At 36.1% G+C, this 17,535-nt stretch overlaps 2 protein-coding genes across 2 annotated transcripts; one reads left to right on the plus strand and one right to left on the minus strand.

Annotated features, from left to right (window-relative positions):
• Positions 1-3,241: 3,241 nt before the first annotated feature.
• Positions 3,242-6,956, minus strand: LOC133872464 (probable LRR receptor-like serine/threonine-protein kinase At3g47570). Its single transcript, XM_062309973.1, has 2 exons — positions 4,178-6,956; positions 3,242-3,873 (listed from the first exon to the last, which is right to left on the minus strand). Exons 1-2 carry the CDS (start codon positions 6,885-6,887, stop codon positions 3,446-3,448), a joined length of 3,138 nt encoding a protein of 1,045 aa, XP_062165957.1. The 5' UTR covers positions 6,888-6,956; the 3' UTR covers positions 3,242-3,445.
• Positions 6,957-14,461: 7,505 nt separating this feature from the next.
• LOC133872507 (uncharacterized) lies at positions 14,462-15,292 on the plus strand. The gene is made up of 2 exons (XM_062310026.1): positions 14,462-14,915; positions 15,033-15,292. Exons 1-2 carry the CDS (start codon positions 14,761-14,763, stop codon positions 15,274-15,276), a joined length of 399 nt encoding a protein of 132 aa, XP_062166010.1. The 5' UTR covers positions 14,462-14,760; the 3' UTR covers positions 15,277-15,292.
• Positions 15,293-17,535: the final 2,243 nt, after the last annotated feature.

Below are 17,535 nucleotides of genomic sequence, written 5' to 3' on the forward strand. Positions count from 1 at the left end.
CAGATCGATGCACACATTTGTTTTCTGTTGACTGCGGGGTAAAGTTATATGAACGGCCCCACAATAATTTGAAAACGATAAAAATAGCTAAAGCTAGCTGTGACCATAAATAAGTTTTATATTGTCCCTCGAATCTTTTTTCTTTTTTCTTTTTATTTATTTTTATATAGATAGTTAATAAATCATTATCATTTGGTCTGTTTCTCCCTTTCTCTCCTCTATGGCTCTATAATTGAGAGATCGAGATTTGAGAGGAGTCCCCTAAAATAGTAGAAAAGAAAAGGATAAAAGTAGCCAAAGTTGACTGTGGTGGGAACTGTCCTCACTCATCAATAATTCCATTTTTTTTTTTTTTATAGACCAAGTTGTGAAAATACTAGAAGTAAGATTTTGAAGGAGGATCGTTTCCTCTTTTAATCTATTTCATCAGAGCATAAGAGGGATAAAAGTCTAAAGTATATCATTACTCATTGACAAATCATAGACAGAAGTGGGATAAAAATGATTAAAAATAAGATTAGCATCAGAATTAATTTAATTATTGATATATAGGTGATAAGATTAAAAGAAATATTAATTCAATTAATTAGTTGGAGTAATTATCTTTTGAGTATGAAGATTATTTTATCTCGATAGGGTTTAATTTGTTAGTAGGATTAATATATTTTATCTAGATCTCTTTTTATTTGCAAATCTATTTATAGACTTCGTGAAAATTGAGTATATTTTTGTGAGTACACTGTGAAAATCAATAAAGAACCTACGTTACTACGTACACCAAATAATTCCCGTTATACTTTGGAAATTCGAGTATTATATAATCGAGAAAATCTCTAATCCCAATTAATGTTGATTCTTAGCCTGAAAGACTTGTACAACTCTAATCTTATTGGCCTTCAAGGATAACTTCGTCTGTTGAAATTGGAGCACATGGAGAGCATCCATTTAATTATTTCTGCTCATCCTATATATTTTCTTCTAACTGAGCTAATTTAGTAATGTTTATCTTTATTGATTATTTTTTTTTTTAATGACTAATAGGTACTGTCACATCAACTCGGTAAATGAAATCACAAAAAGAAGTCTTTGCCACTTATACAACATGAGGCAAGAAAACACGTCTCACCAAGCTATCAAAGACGTGTCATACAAAACTTTGCGTATCAAAAAGAAACTTTTATCACATTGTTGTTAGTTTTATTGGCTATATTCTGGTAAAAAAAAACACTTCCTTTTCTGGACACTAACTTTTCAGGTACTCCGTAATTTAGAGTTTATTTAAGATATTATTGCAAAATATTTATTTCAGCATGAAAGGAATTATACAAGGCAAGATCTGTAATATACTGATCAAGAAATAAAAGATTCTGAAACAAAAAAGATTCTGGCAACTTTACAAATGTCAAAGTCGGTTTGCCCTAGTAACCGTCCAGACGGCCCAGAGGAAGCGTCCGTACGCTAGCCAGTGTTTCATCTTGTCCAAATAGAGTATCAGACGCAAACTACAGAGACTTGGTGTTCGTATAGTCATCCGGATGCACAATGGACGCGACCCACAAAGAGCACATGTTTACACAAGTGTAAGGAAGCAAATGCGGTAGCTGCGAACAATGAAGGTGTTCTACACAACCGTCCGGACACGCTTCAACAACTTATGAAGAATTCCTGCTTAACGTCCGGACGCCCAATGTCCTGTCCGGACACCGCCTATGCAAATCCAAGTTTGAGTAGAATTCTGATTTCTCTAGCCTATTTAAAGAGGCTCATATGCTCTATATTTGTAAGAATTCAGTATTGAATTTCAATGTGCTAAGAAAAGGTATTTAGATAGATATTGTTAGATGTGCTAACTCTTTTAGACTATTTGTGTGATTTGATCAACCGTTTGAAGTTTAGTTTAGAGATGAGCTTCTAAGATAAATGAATCAATTGAAGAACTCTTCAGACATGAGGTCTGGTTAAAAAACGTTCATATATAGGTACGTTTTAAAATTAAAGGTACGACTACTGTATTGGGTTATGTGAGTCCAAGTGCTTTGTAACTAGCTTTTTCTTCTGAATAGTGGATTGTCTGGGTTTGGCTGCCTGAAGTATTTTTTTCTTTGGTACAAAGAGTTTTTACTTCGTCACCAAAATATATGTTTTTTTTATATTTTCCATTTAATATTTTGGTTTATTAGTTGATCACACGCACACACATAAGAGTCATTATTTTTCAATTTTTTTTTTTGAATATTAATGAATTAGCTAACGTAAAATCTAACAACATGAATTTTTACTCTTCTGTTGAAAATATGTCCCGGGTGGATCCTATTTAATTTCTTGATATCTATATTGTACATTACCTCCAACCCATGTAATAGATTTCAAATGCAACCAACTGAAATCAACAACTTTTTGCTTTCGCAAAACCCAAGGTTCAATTTGGGTCTATTAATAAACAATTCTTTCGGTGAAATAGGGAAATTGTGACGGCGATCTTAGAGGCTAGGACGAACTCGGTAGGGTATTCATCCCTCACCCACGAGTCACGATCACTTTAACTCGGTTGGGTTTTGTTTGTTTCTGGCGATTGGTCATGAGAAATGATATATATATATACATACGTACAACAAAGTTTTAAATTTATTATTAAATTTGTATAATTAAATGTTGGTCCCATAAATTAAATGGTAAATATAAAAATAAAATGTGTAGGAAATATATAAAAGATGTATTTATATAATTTCTCATCACTTTAAAAAAAACAAAATAAAAGGCCATTTAATGTCAGTTTTTAAACGCTACTATTTACGATTTTTTTTCTTTTGATTATTATTATTTATATTTCTTGCTCTTCTTTTCTAAGGCATTTTCACAAAAAGATTTTTTGAATTAAATTATAGTGTATTCATTGAAAAGAAGCGCACGAATGTGAAGATGAATAGTTAAGTTGGAAACTAAATGAACTTTCTTAAGCTCAAATATTCCATTGGCAATAATAAGCATCAGCAGTAAAGAAAAAATTGTTAAATAGTACACTAAAAATAATAATACAACCTCTCCCGCAACCAAAATTTAACGTTTTAAATGGTTTTAATGTAACTAATTAAAATTGTTAAATATGTCAAAACTTTCCTATAGTTTCATACTTTGGTGCATATATGATCAATAGCTATTCAAAAATTCGTTAACAATGGTTAATAAAAAGTAGGTTAAAACATAACCAAAATATAATATATAAAATAGTTATAAAATGGCTAAACATGTGACTAATTAAGTAGCATTTTATGATTATTTACACCACTTTGATGCAGCATTGACAGAAAACAAAACAGGAGGCAAGAAAACACAACACAACTACGTACGGATCAGTCTCACCAAGCTTAGGAATTAAACTTCAACTTGACCAAGCATTTGGGTGGAAGTTCTCTTATGGACGTTAAGTTTGTTCACGGTGATGTATTCAGGACAATTTCAAAATGTATGCGTCCCTAATTGCCCTCAATTTGTTGACGACATCATTTGCAGGCAACCGCTCCTGAGGTGATGTTGCAGAGCACAACAATCCAATCTGCAACACTGAGACCAAGCAATCCTTCACTCTATTTCTGCCATTGAAATGACGATCAACTTCTTCAATTATTGCGTCTTCTTCTATGTCATCGTTATTTGTCTCATCATCAGCATCTTCTTCACCTTCTTCAAAGGGCATTGACGAGTCCACTATATCCATGACATGTTCCGGCAAAGCCATTGCAACGAACTTGTGAATGCTAAGATCATCTTTGAACATGTCATCGGTAGGTCTTTTTCCGATGAACATCTCCAACAAGAGTACCCCATAGCTGTAAATATCTCCAAGCATGGAAACTTGGCCACCCATCCCATATTCTGCAATTTATTATTAATATATGATCACTAAGATACAAGAGTCTTCTAAACTTAAACAATTTATCCACCAACACATATTTACCCTTACTGTTCAACAATTTAGTAATTTTATTTTTTATTTTGGTTATGAAAGAAAAAGAAATACTTATTTCCCATGGCCCTATGTATTGAAATTTTCCATTGAAATATATATATAAAATATAGGACTTAAAAATTAGTCTTGATCAAAATTAGGGTTAACCTTTCATTCATGTTAGATGTGTCAAACTTAATTAAGCCGAGTTATTGTAGGTTGAAAACGTACCTGGAGGAATGTACCCAATGGAACCTTTCAGCGCAATTGACAAGGACTCTGACAAGGTTTCATTTTTGGAGGGATTATACGATGCTTCAAAGACGAACTTCGCTAATCCAAAGTCGCCAACATGTGCTACCATATCTTCATTGAGGAGGACGTTGCTTGGCTTTACATCACAGTGAACAATCGGCGTTTCGCAATGGTGATGAAGATATTCCAATGCATAAGCAACATCCATGGCTATGTTTAATCTCTGAATAAAGCTCAATCTCTTGTACTGATGTTGCTCATCCTCTTTAGGATACAACCACTGGTCTAGGCTTCCATTAGACATGAACTCAAAAACTAAACTCTTAAAGTCGTTCCCTTGATGATCAATGCTTGAACAAGCAGTGATAATCTTGAGGAGATTACGATGGCGTAAACTTCTCAAAGCATTGCATTCACCAATGAAACTCTTGGAAGCTCCTTGTAGTTGAAGGTTTAATACTTTAACTGCAACAATTGCTCCATTGCTAGAAAGAACTCCTTTGTATACAGAACCAAAACTACCCGAACCGATCAAATTGTTCACAGAGAAGTAATTAGTTGATGCTTGGAGTTCTGCATAAGATATACATGCCAATCGCCAATCCTTTAAGGAAGATGCGACCAAAGGTCTCTTTCTCAATTTTTTAACCATATAAAATGTGAGGAAAAAACACAATAGAACAAGTACCAACATGATAGGAATTGCAACTTTAAGTGCATGGCGTTTTATGGATAAACGTGAACTCTTTCTATAGCATTTTGGTAAAAGCAATTCTGGGATGCCACCACATAACTTGTCATTTTCAAAGATTGAAATTGCACTTACGTTCAAAAAAATCCCTTCACTTGGCACTTTCCCCTCGAAATCATTATGAGAGAGATTAAGATGCTTAAGTGACAAAAACTTGCTGAGAAATTCAGGAATCTGCCCTGACAAGTTATTGCGAGAAAGATCAATTTCTTCTAAACCTCTTAGTGTCTCCAACGACGGAGGAATTGCTCCTTCAAATGAATTACCCTCCAAATGCAAACTCACCAAACTAGTACAACTACCAAGGGAAGTAGGGATTTCACCTGACAATCGATTATTCGAGACATCTAACTCCTCAAGGTTTTCTGAGTTACCCACTTCAAATGGCAGTGTGCCTGTCAAAGAATTACGAGACATGTCCAATGAAATCGAAAGGGAAGATAGACCAATAACCTCTTTTGGTATGCTACCATTGAGATTGTTACTAGAGAGGTTTAGATAAATCAAATTTTGGCAGTTTCCTAGGCTTGGGGGTATACTTCCCTCAAATTTGTTCTCATCGATAAAGAGCGTTGCCAATTTAGTTAAGTTACCTGAAGAGAAAGGGATAGGCCCTGAAAATTTGTTATACTCCAAAGTTAGTACCTGTAATTGCTGGAGCTTCCCAAGAGAATCTGGGAGAGGACCTCCCAAATAGTTATATTCAAATCCCAGTTCGAGCAAGTTAACAAGGTTCCCAATCCCAATGGGGATGCCTCCATGTATCATATTTCCACCCATAACAAGATAATTCAACTGAGAGGAAAGGTTGGCTACGGAGCTGGGCAGTACTCCACCAAATTGATTACGATCAAGACCCAAGGCCTCCAAACTAGTACAGTTAGCTAAAAAACCGATAAAACTCAGGTCACCAAGTTTCCCATTTCCAAGTCTATTTTGTTCCAAATTAAGTTTAACCAAGCCACGCAATCTTGCTAGATTTTGAGGCACCGTCCCAGTAAGACCATTTCCAGCAAACTCGAGCACGCTAAGTCTAGAAGCATTTGGCAATGACAGGGGGATTGGTCCTGTGAAACTATTACCACCTCCGAAAAAAAATTTAAGGTTAGGAAGAGTAAGGCCAACATCTGGTGGAAGACTTCCATGCAACTGGTTTTCAGTAACAGAGAAAAAGGAAATGGAAGATATATTATAAATCAGAGGAGGGATCGTACCAGACAAATTATTCACAGAAAGTTGAAAAATTTTCAAGCCTTTTAGACGGCCTAGCTCACTAGGTATGCTCCCTTGTAGCTTGTTCAGGAGAAGGAAAAGACTATACAAAGAAGAAATGTTCCCTATCCACGTTGGGATAGTTCCTGTAAAGTTATTCACACCAAGATTCAGGTGAACCAACTTTGACAATGAACTAAACTGCTTTGGAATCTGCCCAACAAGTTTGTTGGTACCTACATGAAGCTCTCTAAGTTGTGTACAGTGACTTAAATTAGTTGGAAGTTTCCCACCAAGCGAATTGTAACTCAAGTTGAGAAGCTGCAAACGCCGTAGTCTTCCAATTTCTTGAGGAATTTCACCATAGATGCTGTTATTTCCCAAGTTGATTCCAGTAAGGTAAGTAAGATTTCCCATAGAAGGTGTTATATAGCCAGCCAATCTTTGAGAATCCAAGTTTAGAACCACGACTCTTTTACTGGAGGGGTTGCATGTAACACCAAACCAGTTGCAGAAATGGGTGGAGTCATTCCATGAGCTCATGATTTGAAGTGGGTCTTCACTAATCCGTTTCTTGAAGTCAAGCAATGCCAGGCGATCAGACTCGTCAGCAAAAGCATGAATTCTTGCAGATTTCAAAAGAAGGATTCCGTGAAAGAATATTATCAAAATCCAGTTGAAATGCAGGTAAGAGTGTTTCATCTTGTTGGAACTTTGAAACATAATAGTTTTCAAGTAAAGACCAAGTCTGATACAGCAGTTTTCTTGATATGAAAATATTAAAAAGTTCGAATGAGAGTTAAAAGGAAATAAATTTTTCCGATTGGGAGAGAAAAGGTGAAAGCAGGAAGTGATGTAAAGCAAGAAGTGATGCACACATTTGTTTTTCTGTTCACTGCGGGGTATAGTTATATGATAAAAATAATTTTTTAATTTGGAGAAAATTTCAATCCATTTATTAAGAACATGTACTGTGTAGCAAGATTTCACTTAATTCACCAAATTAATCAAGATATATAAAAAGAAAATGTTTGGGGACCTTGGGGTACTATTACAAAGTCATTGACTAACTGACACGATAATTTATAATTAGTAAAATAATTAAATATAAATTTTTACATCATTTTGTAAATAATGTAAGACTTTTGACAGGAACCATTTTTACAGTAAAAGTTATACTCTTATCATAAATTTTTTAAAAGAGTGACATAACATTAACATCATATGCATCGTTTTTGACATCATACATATATATATATATATATCGTTAAATAAAAATAAAATAATAATTATAAAAATAAAAATAAAATTACTGTTAATTTCCAAGTTGTAAAATTGGATTCGATTTCAGTGCTTTCTTTCTGGAGTCCATGACTCAAAAGGAGCCATTAACAGCATGTCTCCGTGGTCCATCACAAAATTTCTTGTTGCCCTTTGACGCGGGATTGCGAGTAGAACAAATTAAAGAAGAAAAGCCGTGGGTTTGGTACAATAATTCAAAACTTTTAATGATCTTGAAATTAATTATGTAATTGAGCATTGGGTGTCTCTTTCTAGCCTTCCATGGGGGACTGAGGCGTGTCGACATGATCAACTTGTCGAACTTTACCCATTTTTTAGACCAATTAAGTTCATGTTTAGCCGATGGACAATGTCAGTTCAAGTGGGTCAGAGAGGGCATCATCACTTGCACCTTCGTCAATACGCCAAAGGCCTCAAAGTGAAGTGATATATATTATATTCCAAGTTAGTATTATTATTCTGGATGTTTTGGCAACTATGATTTCAAAGTAAATATGATTTTATTTTTGTTTTTTTTTTTATTATTTTTACAAATAAATAATATTTTATTTTTATAGGCCAAGTTGTAAAATTCTAGAAGTAAGATATTATGAAGGATGATCGTTTCCTCTTTTAATCTATTTCATCAGAGCATAAGAGGGATAAAAGTCTAAAGTATATCATTACTCATTGACAAATCATAGACCCAAGTGAGATAGGAATGATTACAAATAAGATTAGCATTAGAATTAATTTAATTATTGATAAGTGATAAGATTAAAAGAAATATTAATTCAATTAAGTTGGAGTGATTATCTTTTGAGTATGAAGATTATTTTTTCTCGATAGGGTTTAATCTGTTAGTAGGATTAATATATTTTATCTAGATCTTTTTTTATTTACAAATCTATTTATAGACTCCGTGAAAATTGTGAGTATATTTTTGTGGGATCAGGATCCACGACAAGTTCTTAGAAATTGCCGAATCCGCATTTTTAACCTCAACTGCCAGAGTCATGCCACTTAAAGTTACATGCAAAACAAAGGTGTTGGAATTTTTAGTCCCAATAAATGCCAAATAAACAAGGATCCAAAACACACAGGAGTTCCATGCTAATGAGGGTTTTTTTTTTTTTTTTTTTTTCAAACAATTGTAACATAAGATTGGGTTAAAAACGATTCTTTAAGCTCCATCACAAGATCGGGCATCGCCATCGCAGATCTGGGCTCATCGTTGCCCAGATCTGTGCTTCTTGCAATCTTGGCCGTGCCAAGACGCGCCACCTCCCATCCGCGGCTTGACGGCAGACCTAAAACGATGTATTCTAGGGGGAATAAGGACATTTTTTGGTGGTCTAGTTTTTTTTTTTTTTTTTTTTTTTTTTCTTTCTTTTCTTTTCTTTTTAGGTCTCTCTTCTTTTTCCTGTTCCGTGCTGAATCCCTTGAGAGCTGGGTTGAGTAAAGTGTGAAGAAGAAGACAAGATCGATCTGCACTTGTCCCTCAAAAGACTTCTTTGTTCTTCTTCTTCTTCTTCGGAGAGCTAAATGGAAGAAGAAAAAAAATGGGGAGTTTTATTGGAGGAGAAGAGATGGGGGCTGGAGGATGGCAGAGCTGCGAGGATTCAGAAAAATTGATAATTGAGGAGCTTTTAGAATTTTAAATCCCGTCACACAGATCAATGACGTGGCTCCTGTTTGAGTCGTTGATATAAATAAACGGCTAATATTGTAACTGTTGTTGCCACGGCAATTTATAAAAATTGTCATGGATCTTGTTCCATTTTTGTGAGTACTCTGTGAAAATCAATAAAAAACCTACGTACACCAAATAATTCCCGTCATGCTCTTGAAATTCGAGTATTATATAAGAGAAATGCTAGGGCACTTAAAGTTTTAGAAAAGAAAGCTTACAAATTGACATGGTGCGTCATGAGAGGCTCTATGTCAGCTTAATATTAAAATAAGTTAAAACAACTTTTAATATATAAAGACCAAACTACCCTTCCATCTCCAATTGAATCAGCCAACCGAAAATCGTGGACTCATTGCCAGGTGGTGCTTCTAGGTTGCAATCGAAATGCGGCGTTCAAGAGATGTTATTGTGCCATGTAACACTGTGCCCGATCATCGCCTTCTTCGTGAGAAGGCTGGATCACGATGGATTTCGGTGTTTAGGATCACTAGCCGGATCTAGTATATAGGTTCCAGATGGGTTTCAGTGTTTAGGATCACTGGCAGGATCTGCTACCTGCCAGACACCGAAACCCACGCACTGGCAGGATCTCCCTCGCCGGCCGGATCTGCTACCGCTTCCATCTACGGTTAAACCCATCACACCGAAACCCATGGATCTACTACCGAACGGACACCAAAACCCACGGGCCGGCTGGATCTGCTACCGACCGGATCTCCCAACCGGCTAGATCTCCCTCTCCTTCTCAACCATCTCATGTTTTCTTGGTTGACCATTAAAAGCTGGGAGTATGGGTAGGTGAAGGGCATTTTTGTCCTTTTAGAACATGTCACGTCAGTTTGTAAGCTTTTTTTTAAGGTTGGCAATTCGGGTCAGCGGGTCGGGTTCGTGTCGACCCGACTGACCCGATTACATAATCGGGTTCGACACGAACCCGACCCGATTATTAATCGGGTTGAACCCTTAAACCCGAACACGACCCGATTTCCAACAGGGTAACACGAACACGACCCGGGTAACCCGTCTCCTTCCTTCGATTCTCTGATTCTTTGAACTCTAAAGAGTTGAAGAAGTTTCCTGTTTCCGAGTGTAGCTGAGAGAGGGGGGAGATCAGAATTCAGGAGAGAAAGAAAGTGAGAAACACTGAGATCGTGTGAGAGAGTGAGTCCGATCGGAGGGCTAGGTTGTTGGCCGATGGAGCCAGAAACGACGCCGTGGTTGAGGACCCGAATTCTGATGGAACGACGCCTTCAGAGCCAGAGATCGCCGGTGAAGAAAGACCAAACCCGTATGACCTGAAGAGCCGAGTAGAGCCGAGAGGCAAGGAGACCAAACAAGAGCCGATCATCAGTGGATTCGACGGAAGGTCCGGGCAAACATAGATCCGCTTCCTGATTTTGGGGATATTAGATTATTAGGTATATCCCCAAAACCAAAACGCGTTAAAATCTTTAAAAAGGTAGGGTAATTTTTGAACAGAGGAAGCTTTTTGAATAGAAATTATAGAACGACGGTGATGTATTGAACAGTGAACACAGCAATGTCAGCAACTGAGCAAAGAGGGGAGTTTTTTGTCAAAGGAAAATAGAGAAAGGGAGAGTATCGATGATTGCTATAATACGCCCAAACGATTAAGGACAAAATCACAAAATCACCAGATTTCTGTGGGGATGATGGCTTCCTGATTTCGGTGCTTGTTCAGTTGTTCTGTGCTTAAGCTTCCATCAGTTCCATGGAAGATTGTGGCCGTTGATGCAGTTGAACGTTTGGGGCAAATTGAAACTCTGAAAGTGATGAAAAGGGCAAAACTCAAAAGGCGTGCGGGTCAGCGGGTCATAGTCGTGTTCATGGTTTAAACGGGTTTGGTCTCTCTAGTCTCTTCAGTGTTCACTTTCAATTTTTTTTTTTTTTTTTTTTTTTTTTTTTAAGAAATCGGGTCATAATCGTGTTCGCGGGTCAACCCGCGGGTTGACCCGCCAAACACGATTATAATCGGGTCATAATCGGGTTGACCCGATTATGACCCGAACCCGATTATGTAAAACCCTAACCCTATATTATCGTGTCGTGTTCGTGCCGGGTTCGCGGGTCGTGTCAAAAATTGCCAACCCTACTTTTTTTTGTAAAACTTTAAGTACTCCTAGCATCTCTCTTATATAATCTAGAAAATCTCTAATCCCAATTAATGTTGATTCTTGGCCTGAATGACTTGGATAACTCTAATCTTATTGGCCTTCAAGGATAACTTCGTCCGTTGAAATTGGAGCACATGGAGAGCATTCACTTATTTCTGCTCATCCTATATGTTTTCATCTCACTGAGTTGATTTAGTAATGTTTATCTCTATTGGTTTTTTTTTTTTTTTTTAATGACTAATAGGTACAGTCACATCAACTCAGTAAATGAATTCACAAATAGAAGCCTTTGCCACTTATACAATAGGAGGCAAGAAAACACATATCACCAAGCTATCAAAGACGTGTCATACAAAACTTTGCGTATCAAAAAGAAACTTTTATCACATTGTTGTTGGTTTTATTGGCTACATTCTGGTAGACAAAAACACTTCCTTTTCTGCACACTGACTTTTCAAGGACTCCGAAATTCAGAGTTTATTTAAGATATTATTGTTGAATATTTATTCCAACATGGAACGAATTATACAAGGCAAGATCTGTAATATACTGCTCAAGAAATGAAAGATTCTGAGGCAAGGAAAATTCTGGCAACTTTACAGATGTCAAAGTCAGTTTTCCCAAGTGACCGTCCAGACGGCCCAAAGGACGCTAGCCAATATTTCATCTTGTCCGAACAACGTATTATACGCAAACTACAGGGACTTGGTGTTCGTATAGCCGTCCGGACGCCCAATGGACGTGACCCACAGAGAGCACATGTTCGCACAAGTGTAAGGACACAAATGCGGTAGCTGCGAACAGTGGAGGTGTTCTACATAACCGTTCAGCAACTTATGAAGAATTGCTACTTAACGTCCAAACACCCAATGTCCTGTCCGGACACTGCCTATGCAAATTCGAATTTGAGTAGAATTATGATTTCTGTAGCCTATTTAAAGAGGCTCATAGGCTCTATATTTGTAAGAATTTAATATTGAATTCCAGTGTGCTAAGAAAATGTGTTTAGGCAAATATTGTTAGATGTGCTAACTCTCTTAGACTATTTGTGTAATTTGATCAACCGTTTGAAGTCAAGTTTAGAGAAGAGCTCTAAGATAAATGAATCAATTGAAAAACTCTTCAAACAGGAGGTCTAGTTGAGAGACGTTCATGTATAGGTACATTTCAGAATTAAAGGTACGACTACTGTATTGGGTTATGTGAATTCGACTGCTTTGCAACTAGCTTTTTCTTCTGAATAGTGGATTGCCTGGGTTTAGCTACTTGGAGTGGTTTTTCTCTTTGGTACAAAGAGTTTTCATTTCGTTACCAAAATATGTGTTCTTTATATTCCGCATTTAATATTTTGATTCATTGGCTGATCACACGCACACACATAGGAGTTATTATTTTTTCAATTGTTTTTGGAATATTAATGAATTAGTAACATAAAATCTAACAACATGAATTTTTACTCTTCCATTGAAAATATGTCCCGATGGATCAAATTTAATTTCTTGATATCTGTATTGTACATCACCTCCAACCCATGTAATAGATATCGAATGCAACCACCTTAAATCAACAACTTTCTGCGTTCGCAAAACCAAGGTTCAATTTGGGTCTATTAATAAACAATTCTTTTGATGAAACCAGGAAATTGTGACTGCGATTTTAGAGCATTCACAGTGGGTTATGTAAAACCCATTGTAAATCTATAATAGATGAGAAAACACCAAAAACATAGTTCCATCGGCTTTGCTACTCTCACGCTAGTTTAGGTTTGTCTTCCATTTGTGCACAATGTAACGCCAGATGTGGCGTTACACTGTGCACAAATGTATCGTTATTTTATTATTTCTTTCTCTCTCACTCTCTCACAATTTCTTCTCCCTCTCTCAGAGTTCGTCTTCTCTGGCCACCCCTCTCAACGTGCCTTGTGTCTCCAGAATCAAAACATGCGGCGGCGGCGATCAAGTTTCCGGTTGAAAAGGTCAACCTGCCAGAAGGATCGTCGAATCGCTCGGTTTGAACTAAGCCTCGCTTCCCCAACCCAGCCCCACCGGCGGCGACGATACAGGCCTAGCAAGCAAAGAAACCCATTTGCATTTGGGAGGATGGCTACAAGTTGCCGATTGCAATTTGGGAGGTTGGGTAAAGGTTGCCAATTTTCCAGAAGCTTTTGAGTTTGAGCGTATGGGTTTGGGTTGCCGATCTTCCGGAGGTTTTTGGGTTTGGGTTGCCGATTTCCGAAATTTTCTGGTGGTCTTCTGGAGGTTTATGGGTTTGGGTTGCCGTTTGTCTGGTGCGGTGGTGATCCCGTGATGGTTGCCGGTTGTCTGGTGCGGTGGTGATGCCGTGATGGTTGCCGATTGTGTGTAGAAGTGTCGGTGGGTCAGTGTGGTGTGCAGAAGTTTCTGGTGATGATGTGTTTTATTTGGTATTTTTTGTGAAGATTTATTATTAAAATTGATTATTTTAATAAGATAGAGAAGAAGTTTAGATAAGCTGATAGAGGAAGGTGTTGAAAAATGGTTAGTTAAATTAGAAAAAGTAGGTTTTCGTTAGTTATTATAGATAAAATTATACACAAGCCGATGTGAATGCACTTAGAGGCTAGGACGAACTCGGTAGGGTGTTCATCCCTCACCCACGAGTCACGATCACTTTAACTCGGTTGGGTTTTGTTTATTTTTGGCGATTCAACGTGATCTGGTTGGTATTGCTGTGAGTGTGAGGCGTGGGTCATGAGAATTGATATATATATACACACACACACAACAAAGTTTTAAATTTATTATTAAATTTGTATAATTCAATGTGAGTTTCATAAATCAAATGGTGAATATAAAAATAAGATGTGTAAAAGATATATTTATATAATTTCTTGTCACTACAAAACAAAAAAAAAGAAAAAAAAAAAAAAAAAAAAAAAAAAAGGGTCATTTAATGTCAGTTTTTAAACGATACTATTTAAGACTTTTTTTTTTTTTTTTTTTTTGTGCCATTTTAATTTGGGCGTAATACCACCAGTTGAGAAAAAAAAAATTGGTGACGTTTTAGAAACAAACGACACCTATCTACGTCGTATACGGACTACTTTAATAGATCAAGATGTGCACGTTGCAAATTGCCATTTTTTTTTTTGGTAAATAAAATGTTAGAGATGTTCTTCAAATAGTTACCAGATATTCCAAGTGGATTTTCTTTAGCGTCCGTCGAAGGCAACTCTGAAGAAGGAACCATTTTTCTTGTAAAGCAATACCGCAATGAAACTTTATATATCGATATCATAGTTGATATGCCTACAGAGTACAGAGGGTACAGTTCATCGTTCCAAAAGTGATGATGAGAGCAATGATGATAGTGGCATCAATGGTTATAGCAGCGCAGTACTCTCTGCAGAGTGCAGAGACATATATATAGTGATAGTGATGGTGTCCGTGAGGATAATGATATTAATGATGATGATGATGATGAAGCGAATAAGCTGTTTTATATACCAATGGTTGAGAGTGTCTGCAAATTAAAGGAGCGAAACTTTATTTGGAGTTCATTGTTAATGCTTCTCCAGATAACATTTCAATTAAGGGCTTCTCAATTAATTAAGGAGTCGATAGGTGATGGAGTATATGCATATGAGCTGCCTGACTACTTCTCGTAAGCTTTTCTCAAAACTTCAATATATATAACTACTGCTAATTAATCATGTTATTTAGTTTCCTGGTAGGAGCTGAGTAATTATCTGATCATCTCTGTGTTTTTTGTTTTTTCAAGGGATATGGGTTCGCAGTTGCAGTCTAATTTGTTCAGCTATCTTGAGGTCAGAGGGATATCTGATATGGCTGACTTCTTGCACAAGTCATACATGATGAACAAAAAAACGACAGGAGGAAAAGCGGTGGCTGGAGAAACTGAACAAGTTTATTATCAAGTAATTTATTTGTTACAATTAATTAACAGCATTTGCATTTGCTGGTGTGGTGATGGGATCATATGCTTAAAGTATATCTATCCTTAATCCTTATCTAACTATAAAGCCATTTACAATTATTTTCCAACTCTCAATTTGTTCAAATATTCCTCACAAACTAACATTGTGGTTGCAATGTCTTTCTTTTGTGCAAGAAATGACAAATATTTCTTTTTTCTTAATTTTTGTCTTTTTTATTTTTCTAAATTTTTGATATTTTTTTTCTAAATTTTTTTCTTAAAGATATTTTTGTCTTTTTTCGCGAACAAATTGAAAGTTCGACCACATATATTGAAAATTGAGCCCTTTTACACATGCACCCCTCATCCCCTTTTGTCACTCTTTTATAATAAAAAAATTATTTTTTATTAAAAAATGTCTCTGATGTCGTATCAGAGACAACTTTTTAATAAAAATCAATTTTTTTAAGGAAAAATAGGTGACAATGAGGGATGAGAGGTGCATGTTTAGCATTTCTCTTGAAAATTTCCATCTGTTTGCTGAACTTGATTTAGGTTAAATAGTTTATTCTTGTTTGGGAAAGGAATAGAATCATGATTTTTTTTTTTTTTTTAAACCCGGAAACCCGCCTGAAATCAAGGAGAATTCTAGAGAAAAATGAATTCTACGCGTGGGTCCCACTCCACCAGCTGGCCGGTCTGCAAAGGAAACAAAAAAAACGCATGGGTCCCACCCTTTAAATAATTAAATAATAATTATTTAAATTAAATAATATTTTTTAATATTTTTTTAGAGAAATAATCGGTACACAACAACAGGTACGAATAATGCTACACATCATCCCTTTGTCCTCATTTTGTCACTCCAAAATTGATGTGGCTCTTAAAATTACCATTGGATTTATGATAGATTACCATTGGATTTTGATCCAATGACGATTTTAAGAGCCACATCAATTTTGGGGTGACAAAAGGAGGCCAAGGGGATGATGTGTAGCATTACTCCAACAGGTACACTCCCCCTCACATGAGGGGGAGGAGTACACATGTTGTGTAACTGTAGTAAAACTATCATTTCCTATTTTTTTTTATAATAAATAAATATTATTTTAATTTATTCCACACTACTTTTCATAACACCAATCATTATACACAACTTTTCATACCTCCAATCATTTTCTACCATTGAAAAACATTAATTTTCAATTTAAAAAATTCAACACCTAATCACAATTTCAAAAAGAATTCTAATTTATTCTTCATCCAAACATAATTTATTCGCCTCAAAATTCATAAACAGAATAAGAAATCAATTTTAATTTTAAAAATTCAACGCCCAAGTGTAAGAACCTTCCATTGGAATTGAATCTCATGTTATAATATTCATGCATAATTAAAAGATTTTGAATGCTATCCATTTTATTTATTATCTATTTCAAATATATTATTAGTTGGTGGGAAAAAAAAAAAAAAAAAACTCAGATGTATAATTTAAATCAAAAAACAACTTGCTCAACAATTACTATTAGAGAACAGAGAGTCGGTCATACATTTTGGGTTAAAAGCAAAGACTAAGTTAATAAGCACAAAGCAAATTGCCTACACAAACACACAGGTACAGGAAAAACCCAATACAGAAACTGTCTTCCAGGAGGATGGCTGCCAGAGGAGGCGCGTGGGGCACACGCGCCCGCAAGAAGACCCCCAACAACGACCATCCACCAAAAGCCTCGGATCTCCACCATACACGAAAAAAGCAAACAATTCGTTGTCATCACTTGCAACACAGAATAGAAACCACCCAAACGTGTGATGACCACGTGCCGACCACAAGGACTAAGCACGGCCGTAGAAAGCGGCAGCAACACCAGAAAGCGACGGCAAACAAGTCTGGAGGGCGCGTGTCCAACAATTGCTATTGAAAACGGGAATGGCTGCCTTCAACCAGCAACATCTTCTTTAATTGGGGCTTTAGTTGGATTGATTGATCATTTGGTTAGAATTGTGGACTAACCATTTTTAATAGAGTAATGTTATACGTAGCAAAAATAATGTAACTTTTATAATTATATTAATTTAACATTTAATTGCATAATTTAATAGTAATTTTAAAAATCACATCACTTTTAAAAATAATAAAAGTTCTACCTCTATTTTTGTTTTTATGTCTACCCTTTGAGTTGTGACTATAAAAACTCACCTATTCTCAAAATGTCATCGGATGAAATCACCTCTTCTCAAAATCATCCAAATTTACCTTTGGAATTTAACGAGGAATTGTAGTTGTGTTTTGCACTCACTATATAACTCCATAAATACATTTCAAATAATTTTATCACAGCTATCA

This window comes from Alnus glutinosa, chromosome 7, assembly GCF_958979055.1.
Source record: "Alnus glutinosa chromosome 7, dhAlnGlut1.1, whole genome shotgun sequence".
Taxonomy (NCBI): Eukaryota; Viridiplantae; Streptophyta; class Magnoliopsida; order Fagales; family Betulaceae; genus Alnus; species Alnus glutinosa.